The 21,300-nt window shown below is 36.5% G+C and overlaps 5 protein-coding genes and 1 pseudogene across 5 annotated transcripts; 3 read left to right on the top strand and 3 right to left on the bottom strand.

Moving 5' to 3' along the window:
- Nucleotides 1-1,478: 1,478 nt before the first annotated feature.
- LOC106368361 (dnaJ homolog subfamily B member 1-like) lies at nucleotides 1,479-2,184 on the top strand (the record flags this gene model as incomplete). The annotated part of the gene is made up of 1 exon (XM_048756840.1): nucleotides 1,479-2,184. A coding segment is annotated over one exon (480 nt), but the record flags the coding sequence as incomplete, so codon positions are not given.
- On the bottom strand, nucleotides 2,141-3,886 carry LOC106350490 (putative pentatricopeptide repeat-containing protein At1g10330). Its single transcript, XM_013790374.3, has one exon. It carries the CDS (start codon nucleotides 3,694-3,696, stop codon nucleotides 2,302-2,304), a length of 1,395 nt encoding a protein of 464 aa, XP_013645828.1. The 5' UTR covers nucleotides 3,697-3,886; the 3' UTR covers nucleotides 2,141-2,301.
- A 115-nt stretch (nucleotides 3,887-4,001) lies between these two features.
- On the top strand, nucleotides 4,002-7,992 carry LOC106350499 (annotated as a pseudogene).
- A 6,008-nt stretch (nucleotides 7,993-14,000) lies between these two features.
- On the top strand, nucleotides 14,001-15,931 carry LOC106368368. Its single transcript, XM_013808319.1, has 3 exons — nucleotides 14,001-14,666; nucleotides 14,712-15,785; nucleotides 15,890-15,931. Exons 1-3 carry the CDS (start codon nucleotides 14,001-14,003, stop codon nucleotides 15,929-15,931), a joined length of 1,782 nt encoding a protein of 593 aa, XP_013663773.1.
- Nucleotides 15,932-16,150: 219 nt separating this feature from the next.
- LOC106368374 (uncharacterized protein At4g04775-like) lies at nucleotides 16,151-16,573 on the bottom strand. Its single transcript, XM_013808325.1, has 2 exons — nucleotides 16,445-16,573; nucleotides 16,151-16,375 (listed from the first exon to the last, which is right to left on the bottom strand). The coding sequence occupies exons 1-2, from the start codon at nucleotides 16,571-16,573 to the stop codon at nucleotides 16,151-16,153; spliced, it is 354 nt and encodes a 117-aa protein (XP_013663779.1).
- Nucleotides 16,574-17,166: 593 nt separating this feature from the next.
- LOC106368383 lies at nucleotides 17,167-20,253 on the bottom strand. Its single transcript, XM_013808334.1, has 6 exons — nucleotides 19,516-20,253; nucleotides 18,645-19,328; nucleotides 18,062-18,402; nucleotides 17,916-17,997; nucleotides 17,592-17,847; nucleotides 17,167-17,543 (listed from the first exon to the last, which is right to left on the bottom strand). The coding sequence occupies exons 1-6, from the start codon at nucleotides 20,251-20,253 to the stop codon at nucleotides 17,167-17,169; spliced, it is 2,478 nt and encodes an 825-aa protein (XP_013663788.1).
- Between the last annotated feature and the right edge of the window lie 1,047 nt (nucleotides 20,254-21,300).

Raw genomic sequence — 21,300 nt, 5'->3', positions numbered from 1 at the left:
AGAGACCTCTATTTTGTGGAAGAGAATGTTCCATGTTAATTAAGATGATGACACTTGTTCAATCGTAAATAAGTGTAAATTGTATGGATTATAGCAAGCGATCACGATTTGCAAGCATATACAATCTTGTAGTTGTTATATTTACATGAGTTAATTGATGTATCTAACATTTTGTTGAATTTTTGATTTTGATTTTGTGTTTGTTTTAGCGCAGCCACAGTGGCAAACACAAAGATGTCAATTCCTGACTAAATACAGAACAAAGGTCAATAAAAATCCATAGGCTACCGGCAACAAATATTTTTGTTTTTTCATTTAAAAAATTTAAGACAAAACATGTTGTACTCTAATGATTATTACCAGATTTGAATGTTACAACTCATTTGCGTGAAGCACTGGAAAATTGGTGTGATAGTATTGTTGAACTTCTACATAAAAATGTTGCATCTCTTGGAGAAAATGATTATGGCAAATTTCTCTGCAAAATCGTCTTAAAAACAATATGACGTTAGAGTACAAAAAAAAAACAATATGACATTAATTGGAAGCCTGTTAAAAACTTAAAGCATATAATAAGAAAACGAATATCTTATATAATATTTTTCTTAAAAAATATATATGTTCCTTGTTTTCTATGAATGACATAATTTTTAATTTAAATTTAGTTGTATAATTAATTTACACAAAATATATTTTTGTTTGATAACGTTTAAAAAAAACAGAAGTACTCCAAGTGCCTTTTTTTTATCAAGTGCTCCAAGTGCTTAACTATTAATCAATAAATGGCTAACTATCACTAAAGTGTTATATTGTGGTGAAAGTTGAATAAATAGTAAATAGTTTATAATAAAATTATCATTGGATCTCAAAGGTGTTTGCTGGACTGAAACTGAGGTTAATCCAAATGTTGTCAGTTCTTTTTATAGGCGGCGTTTTCGGATTCATGGAGAGTTGTCGAGTGGGACGCCAACCATAAACTTCTTGACTAGACCGAGACTCCTTCTCTGTTCAAATGGGCAGAGAGGTTCTGTGATGACCCGTTGTGAAGCCTCTCATGCCCGAGACTGCAAAGCTCGCTAAATCCGCGAATGAACTCTTTCCAGTGCCACATGAAGTCAAGGATATGAATACTATTTGGGAGATGAAAAATTGCAAGATTCGCTGCAGCTATATATGTAGGTTAGTGAAGTAAGAAACTGGTGTGCCAGTATATAAAACCATCATTATCCAGGGTTTTTTAGGGGAAACTATATTACAATGTGCTGAAGGTGAGTAGAAACGCTAACGACGATGATCTCAAGAAGTCTTACCGGAGACTAGCCATGAAATGGCACTCTGACAAAAACCCCTTGACCAAGAAAGCAGCTGAAGCCAAGTTCAAACAGATCTCCGAAGCTTATGACGTCCTCAGCGATCCTCAGAGACGCCATGCCTACGATCAGCACGGAGGTTTTGATCTCTTTGTGTCATTCTGATGATATCTTTATTGCACGAAGCCAAAGATAGTACACGAGATTTTGAAGATAGAGATAAAACCAGGTTGGAAGAAAGGCACGAAGATCACATTCCCTGAGAAAGGAGGCAACCAAGAACCAGGTGTCACTCCTGCTGATCTCACTTTCGTTGTAGACGAGAAACCTCATCCGGTTTACACAAGAGACGGTATTGATCTGATTGTCAAGAAGAAAGTCTCTTTGATAGAAGCTTTAACCGGAGTCACCCTTAGCTTAACAACTCTGGACGGGAGGAACCTAACCATCCCGGTTCTGGATATTGTAAAACCGGGTCAGGAGATTGTGATCCCAAACGAAAGAATGCCAACTAAAGAAGACCCTTTGAAAATAGGAGACCTCAGAGTCAACTTAGATGTCTTGTTCCCGTCAAGGCTTACTTCAGAACAGAAGAATGGTCTCAAAAGAGTTCTTGGTGGAACGCTGATGGAGCTGAAGAACATTTAGTTTTCAAGTAAGCTCTTGATCATGTTTAACAACGAAGCTGCTAGTCAATCCAGTGTACATATATATTCAACAATAATGGCTGTCAGGGACAGAACATATCCTAATTAAGTAGAACTTGGGTTCTTTAACTTGTGTTTATGTGTGCGTTTGCTTTCTCCTAATGTTCATTCAGCTCATAAGAATATTGCAAACCATAACAATGAACTACGAGAAGTGAGAGTTTCACAGAAGACACAGAAGCGAACTATATCACATTTACTGACAGAACATGTTCTGACCTCAACAGAGATTACACAGTAACTCTTGTGTCTGAAACAATCTATTCTCACTTCTCTAGTCAGGCTTAAGACAAGACACTATAGGCAGGGATTTTCCGTATTCCAGCTTCTATCATGACCTTCCTCATCTCCTCTGCTTCTGCCCAATTGTTACCCAAAGCCTTCAGCGTCGACAACGCCACGTACTGGCCACAGTGCTCCGGCTGCAGTCCAATGAGCTGTTTGCCTACTTTATTCCCCAACTCAGCATCCTCATGAATCTTGCAAGCACCCAAAAGAGCACCAAGAACCGAAGCATCAGCCTCAAACGGCAAACTCTTCACGAGATTCACCGCGTCAGCCAATAGTCCAGCTCTTCCGATGAGATCAACCAAGCAACCGTAATGCTCCGACGTTGGAGTGATCTTGTACTCACCACATATTGAACTGAACAGCTTGACACCTAACTCCACAAGCTTAGATCTAGCACAAGCCGTGAGCACTGCAAGTAAAGTAATCCCATTCGGATCCACATTCCTTACCTTCATCATCTCAAACATCTCCAACGCCTTCTCAGGTCTACCATTGGAGGCAAGAACTGAGATCATCGCGTTCCAAGCGCAAACCTTTTTATCATAAACTTGATCGAAAATGATCAACGCCGTCTCCAAGTCACCGCCTTTACCATACATATCGAGTAAAGCAGTACCTAGCGTAGCAGTGAGGATGATCTCCCTCCTCATAACATAAGAATGAATCTGCTTCCCTAAATGAACACCTCCTCGATCTAAATTAGCGCAGGAAGAAAGCACACTAACCAAAGTAGCTTCACTGGGCGTTACCACCACTACCATCTCCCTAAAAAGCGTTACAGCTTTGGCGTGTGAACCGTTCTTACCAAACCCGTTGATGACAGTAGTCCAAGAGACCACATCAGGTACTACAGGCATTCTCCTAAATAGCTCGAAAGCAGAACCCATCTCTCCGTTTCTTCCGCAAGCATCAAGCATACTATTACAAGCAACAACACAAGGATCTAACATTTCGTCGAACACCTTCCTCGAGCTTCTCAGATCACCGACTTCGCCGTAGAACTGAACAAACGAAGTCGGGAGAAACGGGTCCGTTAGAACGCCACGTTTAAGAGCTTGGGAGTGAAGGGAAAGGCCGTAGGGAAGAGAGAAGGAAGAGGAAGATGCTTTGATGAGAGAAGGGAAAGTGAGGTTGATTGGTTTGACTTGGTTTGCGAGCATGTGGTTGAAGAGATGTAGAGAAGTCTTGTGGTGTCCTGTGGTGAGGTAGGATCGAATGAGTGTGTTGTAGACGAACTTGGTCTTACGGCTCGAAGCGAGCAGTGCGTTGGTGGTAAGCAGAACAGAGTGGATCTGCTTGATCTGGTTTGAGGAGGTAAGGAAACGTTGGAGGAGATGAAGCGCGTCGTCGAGAGACAAAGTGAAAGTCGAAAGGGAAGTAGAAAGCATGCAACTTTTACAAAGCGAAACAGAGTAAAAACGCAGACTTTAGTGTGCAAATTCGAAACCCAGAAACAGAGAAAGACGAGGAGGAATCAAGCAGTGATGCTTACTAAGGTATAGTGTGATTAGGGCGTACGTAGAAGATGAAGAAGGAATGAAAAGTCGAGATGAAAGTTCTCTCATTTCAATTCAATAGCTAACGAGAGGGGAGCTCCGACCAAGCAACTGGTTAACCAACTAGGGTTCTCCGGTTTGGTATGGTTTGATCCAATTTTATTTGATGTATATCAAATGGTGAACCAGCTAGGACTCCCCGGTTTGCAAGGATCTAGAGGAGTCTAGAAAGGATGAGAATGAAATGTGGAGAGGCTATGCTGACAGGCCTACATCTAATCCTCTACCTCCGGGAACTCAAGCTTTTCCCAAGTATCAGAGAATGTTAGTTCTGCTCAACAGATCAAGCTTGATAGTGTTGCGCATGAAGTACCTAACTTTGGAACTGAGCAGGTGATTGCTCTATCCCTTTGTTGAGGTAGTATTACTACTCTTTATGTAAATCAATCTGCCTTATTGTTTTTTTCTTAATGCTCGCTCATTGTCCTTTCCATTTAAAGACTGGAGCTTGTCGGTTTGGCCCGCGTTGCAGCAGACTTCATTTTTACCCTGATAAATCGTGCACTATACTTATGAAGAATATGTATAATGGTCCTGGCATTGCTTGGGAGCAGGAGGATGAGGAGGGGCTTGAGGTCTGTATGCGCTGCCATCTCGTGATGCTCGTATCCTGATAATAATCAGTTCTTCTCTACTAATCTTACCTTTCATTTTCTGATTTTGCTGTGTGCTCTGGATTTGCGGAGTTCTGCCTGTTTGTTTCTTTATTATCTTCTTTAACTTGCATCAGACATTTATGGATTCCCTTCAGTGGAGGTGCATGATTATGACCTGGGCCGGGTTGGAGTTGCAGTTCACTTCTTTGTATCCTACTTGACTGATTGATTATCTATCTATATGCACGCATTTTTTGTCTTATATTAGTAGTGCCTCTCGTTCTTTGAGTTTCTTATGTGATTTCCTCTAGGTGGTGTTTGATATGTGAAAAGTGATTTATCCAATGCTCAATACCTCAGAACTTCTTGGTTTTCCTGAATTAAGAATATACAAGTGTCCTTCATGCGGTCTGGCTGCGTTGGGCTAGTAGTGTCTGAAAAGGAACTAATGCAGTATAATTTCATAAGGCTGTAGCTATCCTGGTTTTGCATGATATCAAAACTACTGGATCTCACATGGTTCTGTTGCTTTTAGTCACTTTCTATAGTTTACTTTTGCCCTCTTTTTGTCCTGTCTTCCTTGCAGTATACAGATAAGGAAGCTGAACGAAGAATTTTATGAAGATGTTCATACGGAGTTCCAGAAGTATGGAGAACTTGTTAATTTTAAGGTCTGTCGATTATTTTCTTTTTCCTAATGTTAGCCTTCATTTTATACTAAATCTAAATATTAGTTTCTGAACCTGCAAGCCACGCTTGGCCATGTATTGTGATAATTAGTGGTTCCCTGCATCTAAGCAGCCCCGACACAGGTACGGGAACCGGGACGGAAAACGGCAAAACCAAAAATTTAAAATACGGGTACGGCTGGGATATGGCGATAAAATCCTTATATGTATAACATATATTGTATACAAATCACAAGTTAAGACTATAAGTAATATAAAATTTTACAAAAAGTTTAATTTTAAACATTGTTTTGCTCTGTTTTAACTGGTTTTTAGGTGATGACATTATTTTATCGTTTTGGATATTCTGAATACTAACCACTAAATCAAATTTTCATGAAGTGTGATATTTAAAAGTCAAAGCATATATAGTCGTCACATGACACGATGTCATCTTCTTCTTTACGAAATTTAAAAATTACTGGGTTTTCAAGTTTTGGACCAAAATTGCCTCTGTGTTATGCATCTTCACCTCTAAACTTTTAGCATCTACACCTCTAAATTTTTTAACTACATCTTTTAATCTTTTCAGACTTAATAGAATCAACCAATTAAAAATAAATATGGTTTAAGTTTATACTTCATAACACAAAAAATCAAAGGATACGTCTATTTTGCTTTGAAACGTTTCCGAGACGTCTCCGGTCTCTGACCAAGCCCGTCCCCACTGACTCAGGCCGTCCCGGGTTCACCTTACACGTGTTGGGGACGTTTCCAAGGCGTACCCGTCCCCCAGCCGAACCCGGTACGTGAGACGGCACCAAGTTGGCGTACCCGTGCAGGGCCTGCATCCCATATCATTATCTGAGGAACCGGATCTTCCTGATCCCGTGTTTGAGAAGACATGTCCAATACTAAATAAAGGAGTATTTCCTCTAGATGGACGTCTTTTCTCAAAAAGAAAATTTATATGTCCATTTCAGGTGTGTAGAAATGGGAAGGGCAATGTATACGTACACTACAGATCACTGGAATCATCTATTCTTGCCTACCAGTCCATTAACGGTCGATATTTTGCTGGTAAACTGTTTTCCTTGGAGGCTTTAACCCACTTGTATGAGACGTTTCATTTCTCCGATATGCATTCATATCCTCATAGCGTTTTGTTTATACTGTCATTCGTAGTCTTATTTTAAGTAGTAATCTTCTGTCGGCTTTTCTCCTTTAAACACACAGTTTTGCTAGAAAGCTACTCGTTGACATATAGTCTTGGTATAATCATGTTATTAGCAGTAACAAATGAAGGCTTGTAGAATTTAGTTATGCGTATTAAATTAGCTGAGTTGTGGTATCCATCTGCTATCTTTCATTATTCAATTTCCAAAATCAGGACGGCATTCATATTCAGCAATTCGAATATATATATATGTGTATAAGATTTGCTGGTGTGTACACCGAGGCGTGATTTCTGATTGCTTTCGGCTTGCTGACATTCTTTTCCATTATAATTGCACATTCCTCATGTAGATAGCATGCGAAGTTGTCAACATCTCAAGATGGAAAGTTGCCATCTGTGGGGAGTACATGAACTCCAGGCTTAAAGTATGACTCTCATCTAGTACATGCCCTGGGATTCGTTTTCTTGCTTTATCACTAGCTCACGATTTCCATATATTTTTACAGACGTGCTCTCGTGGATCTGCTTGCAACTTTATACACTGTTTCCGAAACCCTGGTGGAGACTATGAATGGGCTGACAATGACAAACCACCTCCAAGATTCTGGATTCGCATTATTTGGTTATTCAGATGAATACGTGAAGCACATGGAGTTTGAATATTCAGGGTCGCTATCTGATTTAAGATCAGATCAACCAACAGATTCACATAGGTAGCTTAATTTATATTGGTAGCCTGATCTTTGAATTAACTTGCTCAGTGCATTTACTGCTTAATATGGTTATGGAGCGTCATGCTCATGTGATTTGTTTCCGTGTCAGGCAACCTTCACGACAATCTAGATCGAGGGACCATGGTCATATTAATGTTGGATCTAAACCATGTCATAGAAGCAGTAAGAACCTCCGTGATACTCGTGGACCGTGATACTCGTGGACACAAACTTAGTAGGCATGAAGAGAAGCGTCATGGCGGAGATGAAAGTCCTAGAAGTACTAGAGACGGTAGTTTAGAGAGGGAGATTTATAAAAAGCGACGGTATGCTAAGGAGACAACGCGTCATGATAGCAAATGGTCTGAACACTCTCATGGACACCGGGTGATGAAGAAAAGAATCAATGGGAGGTATTCCGTTGATGATTCTCCTGATGGAGATGACGATGGCAGGGGAGAGACGGGTCACAGACGGAAAAGCTCAAGGCGTCATGGCAGAAGAGGCTCAGATTCAGAAACTCAAGAACGGCTGGAGGATGAAGAGGGACACGAGAACCCCATTGGTCTAGTTCTGACAGGAGAGCAAAAAAAGAAGAGCATAGAGAAGGATCATCAGGTGATCAGGAGGAGAGCCATGCACATGATAGGGTGGTTCACGCAGATAAGTCGCATCCGGAACGATGGAAACATGGGCATGAAAGAAGTAGCTCAAGATTTTCACACGAGGGAGACTCGAGTGAAAGTATTCTGACCGAAGCAGGAAAGGAAGCAATGCCGTAGAAGCTTGGGGAGTGGTGTAAGAAAAAACAATATCTTTGAAACTGTCATTTGATTGGGATACTAATTAAATGATATCTGCAAGTATTCAAATAGTAGATGTCAGTGTAATAATCACACAAAAACATATTTTGACTCGCTTGTAGAGAAAAAAAACCGGTGATTGGTTGGATTATAAAAGCTGACTTTAGCTTATCTGCAGCTTTTAAATCACTGATCATACTTTATCTTGTTTTTTTAGGTTACATAAAAAAATGGGTTTAAAACCTTTATTTTCTAAAACACTATCTTTTTGGCTATAAAAAATATATTATTGTATCAATCAATTTTAAAGTTAAATCTTTTACAACTAAATAAAAAAATTCTATAGACTAAATTATATAGAAAAGTTCTTGCAGTTACATTCTAACCCATCACTCCTAGTATCTTTGAAATTTTTCAGGATTCTAAGTAAATGATATCTGCAACTATTCAAACAGATGTTATTGCTGTCAAAAAAAATGTCTTTTGATTGGCTAATATAGAAATGAACTTAATAGTATAAGATTTCCGGTCACCAAAAAAAAATTAACTAAAAAAATGTCTTTGACTTGTCTAATATAGAAATGAATTTAATTCATTAAATAAAATTAGTTTGGAGGTTATTACATTAAATACTTAATTTGAGTAGCTTTTACCCAAAACAAACTTAGCTTAGGAATTTTAACTTTAAAAATCCATATATATATATATACACGTAACTTCTCTTTAGTATCCACAAAATAAAGATCTTTTCTCAATACATTTCATTCAAAAAAATCAGTATGGGTTCTACAAAAACTTTGATGACTTGCTTACTCGTAGTTACATTAGCAGTTTCGTTGTCTAATCTTAACGTTCTGGTCTCAGGTATGCTTAGAAAATAACGAAAACTTTTTCAGTTGCCATTAATTATTGAAAAACAATAGCTAACCATATCGAATTTGTAATACCATTGGTTTGTGTTTTGCATACATATTTAGAAATGGATTCAAAACTTCTGTTAAAATTTCTACTGTGTAGACACGTTACATAATTGTTTTTGTTGATAAGTTATATAATTATATATGTAAAAGTAAACTACTAAAACACGGGACCGGTAAAACACATGTTTATATCGAATAAAAATAATTATTCTTTATGTCGGTGCAGAGAAAAAAATATCATATGAGCACTGCAACGCTTTGTGTTCACCTACATACGACGGATGGTCTGAATGTCAAAATGACTGTGCTGAAAAGGGCTACTATTATGGAGCATGTGCTTCTCCTTCTCCTAAACTGCCTAAGAAATGTTGTTGTCAAACGTTTATATAAATTTATATATATAGGGTTTTTTTTTTTTTTGAAAAAGAAAGGTTAAATCCAGATCTATTAAAGACACGGACCTAACCCCCGGGTGGAGGTACAGTCCACGGATAGACCCTCTCCTGGGCATTCAAATGAGCCAAAAGCAATAGCCCATATCCGTGTGGCCAGCGGGATTCGAACCAGAGTTCGCCGTATTGGGTTTATTCCCTCAAGCGCCACTGGACTACCACCACCGGTTATATATAGGGCTTTTGCATCTCGTGTTTCTTTATAATAATGTGATGAAATTAAAAAAAAAATAACTATTTACTATACTATTTGGTTTCTATATGAAACTGAATTTTCATTTTTAGTATAGAAACTGAAGATCATTTGGTTTAATTTGGTACGGTATGAATTTAGACAATGTATGAAACGTGTGTGGGTGTCTACTGTGTAAATTTGTAAGTTGATCCACAACAAAGTTATACATGTTTGTGTGTCCAGTGCATTTTAACTTCCACGACTTGCATACTCTGTTTTGGGAGAACTGAACCAGCTACGAGTACGACATAAGAATTGAGCTAGAAGAATAAAATATACGCAATCTAAACATCATTAGTAAGTAATTATCAAAACGAACATTGTGACTCTTTTGAAGATACAAATAAGATAAATAAAAACTAAACGAACAAAAACAATACGAAACCAAAATATATAAGGATATAATCTACTGTAAGCTGAACTGCTATTGACTTAAGATGATCTGGTCCTCCATGATAAAAGAACGTATCATTGAGCATCTTAGAGCTGTAGTAGCCATGACGAGTTACTAGTAGCTCAAGGTCTTGAACTGGCTGAAAATCGTTTTCTGACAGTGAGATCTCAATATTACGCATGTATGCCACTTTGTCAATTCCACTGCAGGATAACAGCCGGATCCCATCTGAGTCGATGTATGCCGGCAGAAAGCATGCTTGTTCACAATCTCGCCCTCCACTCCACTCTTTCTGCATATTCGGTTAGGAGGGTGAAAAGGAATGATGGCCAACACAATTGGCTCGAAGATGCCATTGTCAATAAGAACACCCAGCGACCAACTCCCAAGCTTCTGATCCTATACTTGTATTTATATTTTGGTTAGAAAAAATATATTATTTTTTTGGTAAACTAGAAAAAATATTATGTAGTAGTAATAATTTAAAAAATAGAGAGAAAAACACTAACTTTCCATATCTACTCTATTAAAATAGACTCCTACTTTTTATCTACTTAAAAATATTGTCATTTAAGTTTTGGACTTATTCACATTTCATTATAAATAAATATAACATCTCTTATTATTCTGTTATACAATTTTATCTCTATTAACACTAACCGATATTAACCAATACAAAATACTCATCAATTATCTAAAAATTTAGATAACCAAATACTTATCAATAATCTAAACTTTTACATACCATAGGATCATCTTTGAGTTGTAAAACTGTGACGCAAGGGAAGATATGCTTCAGTTTCATTACCTTCTTGAAGGAATAACGATTGGTGTCTCCTTCATTCAGGCATGGTCTCTTGACCATACACTGGATATCAATAACACTACGACAACTGAAATCGCTCAAAGCGTTATAAGAGATCACATACATCAATCTTATGTTGTTCAGAATGGTCACAGATTGCTGCGATAGTCAATTAATTTAGAAGCTGGTTTTCGGTAAGAAGAGGATCATAAAGTCCTTTCATTGACGTTTTCAACTATAGGAGAAGGAGAGCTCTGTGTACTATGTTCTGCATTTCTTATTTTTTGAGTTCGTGTAGAACAGCTTTAGTATTATTATTTAAAAAAGTAGATCTGTTTTATTATTAGTTGAAGTCATATGGCTTTTTTTATTAACATTTTAAGCCGTATGGCTTTTTATTTTTTTCAATTGATGATTTTAATAATAAACAGAGTTAAAAATGATTTGAGCAAATCTATTACCGATTTTGTTATGTATAATTTCAAAATATTGTTACCAAATATATTGCTTTTAATATTTTAAATGTTTGGGCATATATTGAATATAAATGGAAGATTTTTAGGAAAATATTATAATTTAGTAAACCATTCAGCAGTAAAACAAGGGATTGTTCACCGGTTATACATATTTTTCATGATAATGGCTATAGTAAGTAAAAGATGCATTGCCCCGCACACATACACTATTCATTATTTTAATGCTTCTTAACTGCATGTTCAATATTAATCTAGATGTTTTGATTTCCAGATCTTAACTATATATTTAACCAATGATTTTTAATAATATTAACAATAATCACTAAATACTTTAGGGATGGATATTCAAGTATCCGTTCGAGTTTGGTTCGGGTCTATTCGGTTAGAATCTCTATTTGGGGTTGGTTCGAATATATTTTGGTTTCGGGTTTTTAGAGTTAGAGATTTTAAGTTCCATTTGAATATTTATAAATTTCATTTCGGGTTCGATTCAAATTTTTGCGGGTTCAATTCAGGTTCAGATATTCATTTAAAACTATATAATTTTTTTAATAATTTCAAGATACCGTAAAGTCCAAAAACAAAAATAATATAAAACATATAAATTTAAATATTGTATGCCAAATATTTAAGATTAACATGGAATTAGTTACTTTGAGCTATTTAGATAGAAAACTAATAGGTATTTAGGGTATTTGTTTTTGAGTATTTTTGAATATATATATATATATATATATATATATACTTTTAACTATCTTTCACATATTTTGGATAATTTCAAGTATTTTTGAGTGTGTTGGATATTTTTAGTATTTAAGATTTAAAAATAACTAATATATTTAAGTATAGATCCAGTTTTTCATATACCAAAATTTTGGATCCTCTTACCAATTTTGGTTCGAATTTGGTATAATTTTTTTTTTGTTTGGTTTTGATTCACTTCTTTGGGTTCAAATATATTTTTTCAACCCTAAAAGCTTTAATAAGATTTTTTCTTATAATTTGTATCATTTTATTTATCGGTTTTATATAAAAAATAAACATAATCCGTGTTTTAACGCGGGTCAAAAATCTAGTTTTAATTGTGATCTTGAGGGCCTCCAAAAGTGGAGATTCGAGAAATTGCACCTTCAACCACGATCTTGTTGCTTGTTAATTTGAACAAACACGATCGGTGGTTGTAACAGCATGTGTTATTGTATGTGTCCATCTATAATATATGCACAAAATCATATTGATAAGTTTGTTAAGAAAACTGTTACCAGACGTTTTAACAACTTCTTCATCAGTTAAAGTATTCTCAATTTTATAAGAAGTTAAGATATTAATCTTTTAAAATACCTATAATATAAGAATCCAACATGTAACATATATCTAGTTAATGGTGACACTATTGTTAGTTTGTTTCTAAAGTCATTTCATTCACAAATCACAAATTATGTTTACATATAAACTTTAATAAATTTATATAAAAATATAAGTAAAATTATATAAAATATAAGTAAAAGTTATATAAAATATAAGTAAAATATTATTTAAATGTATTAAAATTAATTTTAATAAATTGTGATAGATTATAGTTAAAATGTTGATGATAATATAAAAAATAATGAAATACAAATATCTTCATAACATTATCTTTAATAAATATCAATGGAATTGAATAAGTTTATAAAAGTTTGCGTGGTATATATATATATATATATATATATATATATATATATATATATATATATATATATATATATATGTGTGTGTATATATGATACAAAACATGTTGTTAACAATTTGTTTAGGGCATATAAAAGTATTAGAGAGGTTTATGATTTTATGTAAAATTAAATGCATTTTATCATCTCTTGAAAATAAACTATGTGACTAATGGCGTTAGCAGCTCTTACAAGTTACTATTCTCAGAAAGAAAGCCTCTTGCACGTTTTCATATCTTCTTACTTCAGTTTGGTTTACTATTAAATTGTAAAGATGACAAAAAAAATATTATACATGTGACCAGACCAACCCATTAATTGAGTTTATCAATGTAGCCGGACCAAGTTAAGAAGTTGGGTTTACTATAGAACCCAAAGAACATCTTCAATGATAGTTTTTCTATTGAATTTCCTCCAAAAAAAAAAGAAGGGAAATTTGCGAAACTAAATATCTAAAGTATTGTCTCCTTAGAACTAAATTAACTTTTGACACATTTGAACATTGACTACCTTTTTTGTATATAAAAATTCATATTATTTTTTTTACAAAGGAAAAAAATATGGAAAAATAGTTAACTTAATGTAGACAAGCATGTGCATGTGAGAAAAATATTTTTGACATCAAAAGATGTTTACATAATGATTTGAAAATTGGCTAAATGTGCTAGTTAACCATATCTACCATCTACGGCGGTTTAGAATATGTAATCTGAAAGAAACACAATGTTCTAAAGCATGTAGGCTGCACATTATAACGGAAACGTATTCAACTACTAAGGTAGAATATGAAGTTCACGATTTCTTCTATGCTTTATATTTCAGGTAGATTTAAAACACTAAACAATGTCATCTCATCAACCGCGCTAGAAAATATAATCTAAATCTTTCCTTTTTATAAACCACGCCAGAAAATACAATCTACAACATGTCTTTATATCTACTACAGTAGTATATTACATCCTATTTATTATTATATTTTCTAAATTGGTAGAATGCAAGTTCTATAACGGTTAGTAAACAAAATCCGGAAATCTTGCTAAAAATGGTTATGAAATATTCTCTAAATCTTTTAAATATTTTGTTTTTCTTTTTTAATTGTTATTTTTCCTAAATTGTGGTCTTCTTCATCGTTGTCTATCACGATTTCTTCTTCTTTTTTCTTCTTCTCTATTTTTTCCTATCTAAACTATGGATTCACAAGAAGAGGTTGAATGGTGTGACAAAGAGAAGAGGAATGGAAATGATGTGCGATTTTCTTTGGTGGATTTTGTGAAGGAGGATCAACATTTTATTTCGAAAACGCTTTTGAAGGCAACATTCGAAATATGTGCAATGAAACATAATTTCGACTATAAGCTTGTCAAATCGGATAAAAAAGTGTGGTACATTCGTTGCGCAGATGATGATTGCAGCTGGCGTGTTCGTGCAGAGGGCTTACCTGGTTCATCTTATTTTATCATCAAAAAGTATGTACCTCATCATTCATGTGCTCCATCCAAAATGAAGGGTTCTGTTCGGACAGCTTCAGCAAAAACAATTGGTACTCTGATTATGCATATGTATGAAACTACTAAAGAAGGGCCGAGATCTAATGATATAGTCCAGTATATGCGTTCAGAACATGGAGTTGAGATATCCTATTCTTTGCCATGGGATGCACGTGAGTATGCAATCAACAAAGTGAAAGGCCTTCCAGAGGAAGGCTATGAAAAAATTCTCAAATACTTGCACATGATGAGGGAAGCTAATCCAGGGTCACACACGTCTTATGAAAGGGATTCTAAAGGGAGATTCAGATTCCTCTTCATCTCCTTTGGTCAGAGTCTTCGCGGTTTCTATGTTGCAATTCAGAAAGTTATTGTTGTGGATGAGACGTTCTTGAAGAGCAAATACAAATAGGTATTACTGGTTGCTACTGCATTAGATGGAAACACGAATTTATATCCTATTGCATTTGGAATTGTCAACTCAGAGAACGACCTTGCGTGGAACTGGTTTATGAGACAACTTAATGCGGTCATTGCTGACGAGCATAGTTTAGCTTTTGTGTCTGATAGGAATTCCTCGATTGCTAAAGCTATTGCTAACGTGTACCCGCAAGCTCATCACGGAATTTGCATTTACCACTTGCTGAATAATGTTGTAACATATTTTAGTGGGAAAGGTGTGGCTGGTTTGGTTGCAAAGGCTTCTAAAGCTTATCGAGCTGCTGATTTTCGTAAGCTGTTCACTGCTATTTACTCTATTAGTCCTGAAATTGGAAATTATCTCATAGAAGCCGATGTGAGGAAGTGGGCTCGTTGTCAATTCCCGGGTTACAGGTATGATATCAACACTACTAACCCTGCGGAGTCGATAAATTCTGCTTTGCGTACGCCTAGAGAGTTTCCAGTAATACCTCTAATGGACAACATTAGGGAAATGATGACTCGATGGTTTTTCCAACGTAGAACTTTAAGTTCTAAGCACTCGAAGCCACTGACCATTGCTGTGGAGAAGAAGATTGACAGAAGGATTGAGAAGGGTAAAAAGTTTAAGGTCTTCCCAATTAGCGATGACAGGTTTTTGGTTCAAGGTGACACTTTTGACTGCATGGTTGACTTGGTCAGATGCACGTGTTCTTGTGGGAAGTTTGATCTGATGAAAATCCCATGCAGGCACGCAATAAAAGCAGACTTCAGTGTTGGAATACAAGCACACACACTCACAGACGACATATACACTACTGCGTCATGGCGCACGGCTTATGAAGAAAGCATAAATCCTATTAGTGTCCCTGAAGATGCTTGGACTGTGCCATCTCATGTGGAGCAGACGAAAGTCCTTCCTCCAGAGTCTAGACGAGCTGCAGGTAGAAAAAAAAACGCAGATACGAGACAACCGAAGATAAGATCCGTTCGTCACAAGGAAATCAAGGCTCTAAAGGTCGCAAATGCAGCCGATGTGGAATTCGAGGGCACGATAGGAGAACATGTGATCGAGCAATATAGGATACTCAGTTCGTTTCATGCATGCTTTGTTTATGTTGATTTATGCAAGTTATGTTTCCTGTTTTTTTTTTTGTTACTATGTTTCAGACTTTATGCAAGTTCTGTTTACGCAAGCTTTATTCATCTTGATTTATGCAAGTTATGTTTCAGAGACTATGAAAGTTATGTTTCAACTTTGTTCATCTTGATTTATGCAAGTTATGTTTCACGTTTTTTAGGATACTATGTTTCAGAGACTATGAAAATTAGGTTTTTTTGACAACGTTGTTCAGAACACGACAATAAAACTGGAAATCAGATTGGTTCAATCTTTGAAAATGTAACTTGAATCAGATAACCATTACAATATCAATCACATTTGGACCAGAGACATAACAAACTGAAAAGGGTTCCTACGCAACCTACATCAAGCGAATGCTTATGGTTCGTAACTTCTTTCTGCACTGTCTTCTTCATGGAAATTCTCAGATCTTCAATTTCCTCAGCAACTCTCGCCTGATGCTCAGCCATCCTTTCAATCTCATCAAGCAGAGCCTCGTCCACCCACTTAAAAAGATGATTTTCTTTTTTTCTCTGTTTCAAAACACAAAACAAATCAATTGACATATAGAAGAATATGGAGTAATGAAATTTCAGATTTACCTGTAAACCAATCTCACATCTGAAGAATCGTCTGTATGGGTTCTCCTCGGTTTTTGAAACATAAGTGACAATCTTATTTCCACACCAGCATCTGGAAGGGATCGCTCTATTGTTGTTCCTGTTCGTCATTCTCTTTTGAGAAGGAGAGATTTTGTAAGAAGAAGTAGGAGAAAAAAAACTGCAAGATGCAGTGTTTGTGGCCATTTAATGATCTTATATAAGCAATATAATTAGGGTTTACAATGTTTCTAATCGGATGGGGGTTTAGGGTCAACTTGTATGTGTTTTCATTATAAAGATTTGTTTTGATTATCATGATTTTTTCAGATTACTAATGATTGTTTTGATAAATTTTGGCACCAAATAGATTATGGTACTTTAGTGTCATTTAGGGTATAGGGTTTGAAATCGTTTGTCTTCTTTAGTGTCATTTAAGGTATAGGGTTTAATATAGTTTGTCCTACTTTACTGCCATTTAGGGTATATATAGGTTTTGATTTCGTTTATGTTTTGATAAGAATTAGGTCATCGCATATCAGTCATTTAGGATATAGATAGGGTTTCATATTGTCACCTAAAAAGTAAAGAGAAAGCAACTTAAAGAGTCAAATAAAATAGTGAAATAAGGTTGTATCTAAAGGAGTAAAAATGGTAACTAAAAGAGTCAAATAAAAGCACCAAATAACAATATACTTCCTACACAAGTCATAACAGAAAGAACTTCATTCAAGTTCCACTAGAGCACTTGAAATTGTCATCGGGGGAGTGAATTTTGCCATCCTTTCAATAAGAACATGATCAATAGCAGCTTCCCATAGGTCATAAGCAATCTTCTGCCGCGCTTCACGAATGTTGTTGTCATTCACCAGGGAAAAGTCTAAGCCTAGAAGATGGCATTCAATGTGCTTCAAGGCATATACTCCACAGTCACTGCTACTTTTGTTCAATAAGAAGGGCATTGAGGCGTAGGAGACGGTATACTGCTTGACATGATACTGCCGACTCTTAGAAGACTGAACGGGTTTGACAATTCGAGGGATGAGAACTGCAAATGGCTCCACTGCACCGGGGTGTCTCAGTCCCTCACAGTCAAAGACCTCTATCGACCGAGTAACAAAGTTGACGCACATAGAGATCTAGTGCTTACCGACATTTAGGGGCGCATACATGCGGTTAACGTCAAGATCCCACATTAGTCTTGTTCGTCCGTGTGCTGGAAGTTCGCCAATGCCGTACTGTTGTAGCAGTCCTGTTACTTTGTATTTGTTCTTGTCCTTCTTATACTCGTTGTAAGAGTTCGTAATTTGATTACTGAACAAGCACGTCATGAAGGCTACTTTATTTGGAAACCATCGCCGCAAGGAAGTCCTCTCAGTGAATAACCACATCATACCATCAATTTCCTGCATAATTTGATAAAAGACTGTAAGTTTGTGTACACAAAATAAAAAGCAACAAGTTAATAACTCACCTTATTCAGAAGCCACTCTGAAGGTCCCACGACACGAGATACTAACTCATTTGTGAGCATTGATGGTCTAATTTTTAGTTCTCTACATTGCAAAATTCAGTATCAAAATGGTAGAATTGTAAAAAAATTTAAAAATGTGAACTTACTTGAAAGTTTTGGTCCAGTCAACAAGTTTGGCCCATAATTCCTCAGGTACAAACACTAGTGAGTAATCAGGATCATGTATCCGGTCCTCATGTGAGTCCACGTCTTTCAGAGTAGGTGGTCTCCAATCCGCAGGCTTAAATGAAGACAGTGGAGTGGCAAAGTCAGCTGGTTCATCACCATCCAGATGTTGTGAAGGATCAAAACCTTTAACATGAGATGCTTGAGAAAGGTTTCCCATGGCTTCTTGTAAAGAGTCTTGGGTCCCCTTATCTACACATCTCGATGATTTGGTCAAATTCTTCAAAAAATCGATCATTTCATTTTCATCAGCTTGAACATCCTGTTAATAAAAACAAGCATAACATTAATACTAAAAAAGACAGTCCATAGCAAAATATAGAAAAATACATTAAAAAATAGTCAATCCCACAAGTCATCATCATTAGTTCATACAAGCCGATATATAACATATCACAATACAAGGAAATTACAACAAAAGATAATTCATCCTACGTATTACAAAAGAGTCGACATAGCAAAATACATAGAGAAGTATATTACAGAGCTTCATTTTTTGGTTACCTCTCTTACTGGCCGAGGGCTACGACGAACCGGAAGAGGATCCACATTTGCAGATGCCTTGCCTTTTTCCTTTGCTGCGGGAGGACCCGTACTATGAGATGATGGTCCTTGGTCTTTCCCAAGTGTTGCTGAAGGAGACATAATCTCAGATGCGTTGCCTTTTCCCACTGTATCCGATAGACCCTTAATCTGAGAGACTTGTTCCTTGAGTTGAGCCACCTCATTGGCAACGTTGTCAAAATGCTCATGGATGTCCTTCTGCACCACTTCCTTAAAAGAGTTGAAAGAAGCGGTGAACAAACCTTCAATGAAGGTCTTCATTTCACTAGGGACACCACTGTTGTGTTTAGCCGCACGTTGACAAAGCAGTTGTTTCTTTCGAGACTCGGCACCAGGATCAATTAGCTTGCGCTTGCCTCTTTTCGCAGCAACAGTCGGTTCCTCTGCAACAACAGACGGTTCCTCTGCAACATCAGCCGGTTCATCTTGTTCTGAATCAGAAAGGTCCATATGTGCAGGCAAAGACTCAACTTCCCAATCGAAATGCGTCCAATCTTGTTTGGCATTGATCAATTCAACAATACGACCAACTCTTTCGTCCTTCTTTTCATCTTCCCTAAGGAACTCAGTATTATCAATCACATCGAAATCACCAGTAGATGATATAAATGTGAACACCTCTCCCTGCAAGAACAAACGAAACAATAAGCTTACATTGAACAATTATTGAACTCAATATTAATAGAAGAAAGATCAGATACCTTATCAAAGTGGGACTCTAGGCTGGTTATATCTTGGTAGGATACTTTTCCACTACCTTTCCAATTCTTACATCTCATTTTCTTCACGTTTTTTTTATCTTTTTACCCACCATAGAACCAATGTCTGGAATTGCCTCCATAATCCATATCTGAAACGCATATGAGAATCCATCCAACACGTAGCTGTTCTTCGTATGCACATCTTCTCTTGCTCTGAGTATTGATGCAATCAGCTCATCATAAGCGCGAAGACCCCAAGGATACATCCTCAATTTCTCAAAATCCATCACCAAACGGATGTATTCTTGAGGGATATACACTTTCCTATCCTTAGACATGAGGAATGATTGTATAATAGACAGATACACTAACCTCACTCTGTCCACATACGACCACTCGTTACACACTTTAAGGAGCTCATCCCTTATAGTATATAAGTTGATCTTCGCACTGGTCTTCAGCGCATTGCTCCAGAACCCCTTATCATTCTTCCAGTTAATGAAGTCTACGTCGGGTTCATCTTTGTACTTCAATCCAGTCACATCATAAAATTCTTGCATAGAAAACCTAAGAGGCCTCTTCGCAAAAAGAAACCACAGCTCGTGAAGCTTGGAAACCCTGAGCTGTTTGCACATGAAGCTGTGAATAATCTTCCATGAGTAGATGAGGTTGTTCTCTATGATCGCCAGAAGAGGCCCGAAGACAGGGTCTTTCAAAACTTCCTCATACTCATCTTTCAGAGCAACCTTTACCGCCTTCAGAAGCGTCTGTCTACATGTGTTGTTAATCTTATCAATCTGCGTCTCAGCTCCTTCTTGAAGAATGCGTTTAGGCAACTGGTGAGCCATTCTTAAAAAACATGAATTCCATAAGTTAACAGCAAACCAAATATTACCATCTCACATTTACTAGTCTATTAGACAATTCAAAACTACATAGAAACACAATTCGAAACAAAATATAATCAACTAGCAAATGTGTTTTCCTCTAAAAGAAAACAGAGTCAAAGCTATGCACCAAATGAATAACAAAAGTATATACACTATCGACAAATTAAATTCAAATAACAAACCCGATCCCAAACAACTATGTAAAATCGATGTCTAAAGCATGTCAAAGTCATTAGCCTTTTCAAATCTATTAGGAATTCTAAACCTTAATAAAGCAGATACCAAACAAAATAGAACTCAAAATCACCTCAACAACAAGCCACAATCAACTCACACCCCACTCAACCACATTCCGCCTCTGAAAACCATAAACTTGAATCGATTTGTGTTTTTAAACAATGAACTCTCTTCCTAGTACATGCAAATAAACATAACGAACAAACAAAAATAAAAGCAAAATCGTAAAGAGGATTTCAAAGCCTAACCTTCAAATTGTCGGAACCGAGATGAAGGAAGAGCACAAGAAAACAACTGTGAAACTAATCGTCCTTAATCGGGGAGGAGAAGCTACTCCCGAGCTTGAACAGCTCCGATCGTCGTCGGCGGCGGAGATAAGAACGACAATCTAACCGGTGGCTCTAAAAGAGGAAATACGTAAGAAGGAGGAGGGAGAAGCGATGTGAGTACTCGTTGAAGCTCTCCGACGAACCAAGAATCTCAGAGGCGGAAGGTGTCGCCGGCGAGAAAGAAATCGTCCCTCGATTGGGAAAGAGAGTCGGAGAGAACGAGATTGATATTTGGGAATATTTTGCCCTATTTTTATTCAATTAAGTATGTACTTTTTAATTTATATAATTTTTTTTTAAATTTTATTAACTTTATTGTAAACTAAAGGACAAAACAGTAGATTCACTAGGTATTAGTTCTATACGGACAAGGTTTGTGAATTTAGTTCTAATGGGACAATACTTTAAAGATTTAGTTCCATATTGGTAAATTTCCCAA

Source organism: Brassica napus, chromosome C5, assembly GCF_020379485.1.
Source record: "Brassica napus cultivar Da-Ae chromosome C5, Da-Ae, whole genome shotgun sequence".
Taxonomy (NCBI): Eukaryota; Viridiplantae; Streptophyta; class Magnoliopsida; order Brassicales; family Brassicaceae; genus Brassica; species Brassica napus.
The sequence above is the reverse complement of the archived record's forward strand: the minus strand, read 5'-3'. Positions and strand labels throughout refer to the sequence as shown.

What these genes read in the sequence shown, in the direction of transcription:
- LOC106350490 (XM_013790374.3), bottom strand. Translation starts at nt 3,696, where the DNA reads ATGCTTTCTACTTCCCTTTCGACTTTCACTTTGTCTCTCGACGACGCG.
- LOC106368368 (XM_013808319.1), top strand. Translation starts at nt 14,001, where the DNA reads ATGGATTCACAAGAAGAGGTTGAATGGTGTGACAAAGAGAAGAGGAAT. An exon ending in TCTATGTTGCAATTCAGAAA is followed by an intron (nt 14,667 to 14,711) that starts GTTATTGTTGTG and finishes AAATACAAATAG; the next exon opens with GTATTACTGGTTGCTACTGC. An exon ending in AGGGCACGATAGGAGAACAT is followed by an intron (nt 15,786 to 15,889) that starts GTGATCGAGCAA and finishes ACTATGTTTCAG; the next exon opens with ACTTTATGCAAGTTCTGTTT.
- LOC106368374 (XM_013808325.1), bottom strand. Translation starts at nt 16,573, where the DNA reads ATGACGAACAGGAACAACAATAGAGCGATCCCTTCCAGATGCTGGTGT. An exon ending in GATGTGAGATTGGTTTACAG is followed by an intron (nt 16,376 to 16,444) that starts GTAAATCTGAAA and finishes GTTTTGAAACAG; the next exon opens with AGAAAAAAAGAAAATCATCT.
- LOC106368383 (XM_013808334.1), bottom strand. Translation starts at nt 20,253, where the DNA reads ATGGCTCACCAGTTGCCTAAACGCATTCTTCAAGAAGGAGCTGAGACG. An exon ending in TTCCAGACATTGGTTCTATG is followed by an intron (nt 19,329 to 19,515) that starts GTGGGTAAAAAG and finishes TTGTTCTTGCAG; the next exon opens with GGAGAGGTGTTCACATTTAT. An exon ending in CAGAGTGGCTTCTGAATAAG is followed by an intron (nt 17,848 to 17,915) that starts GTGAGTTATTAA and finishes CAAATTATGCAG; the next exon opens with GAAATTGATGGTATGATGTG.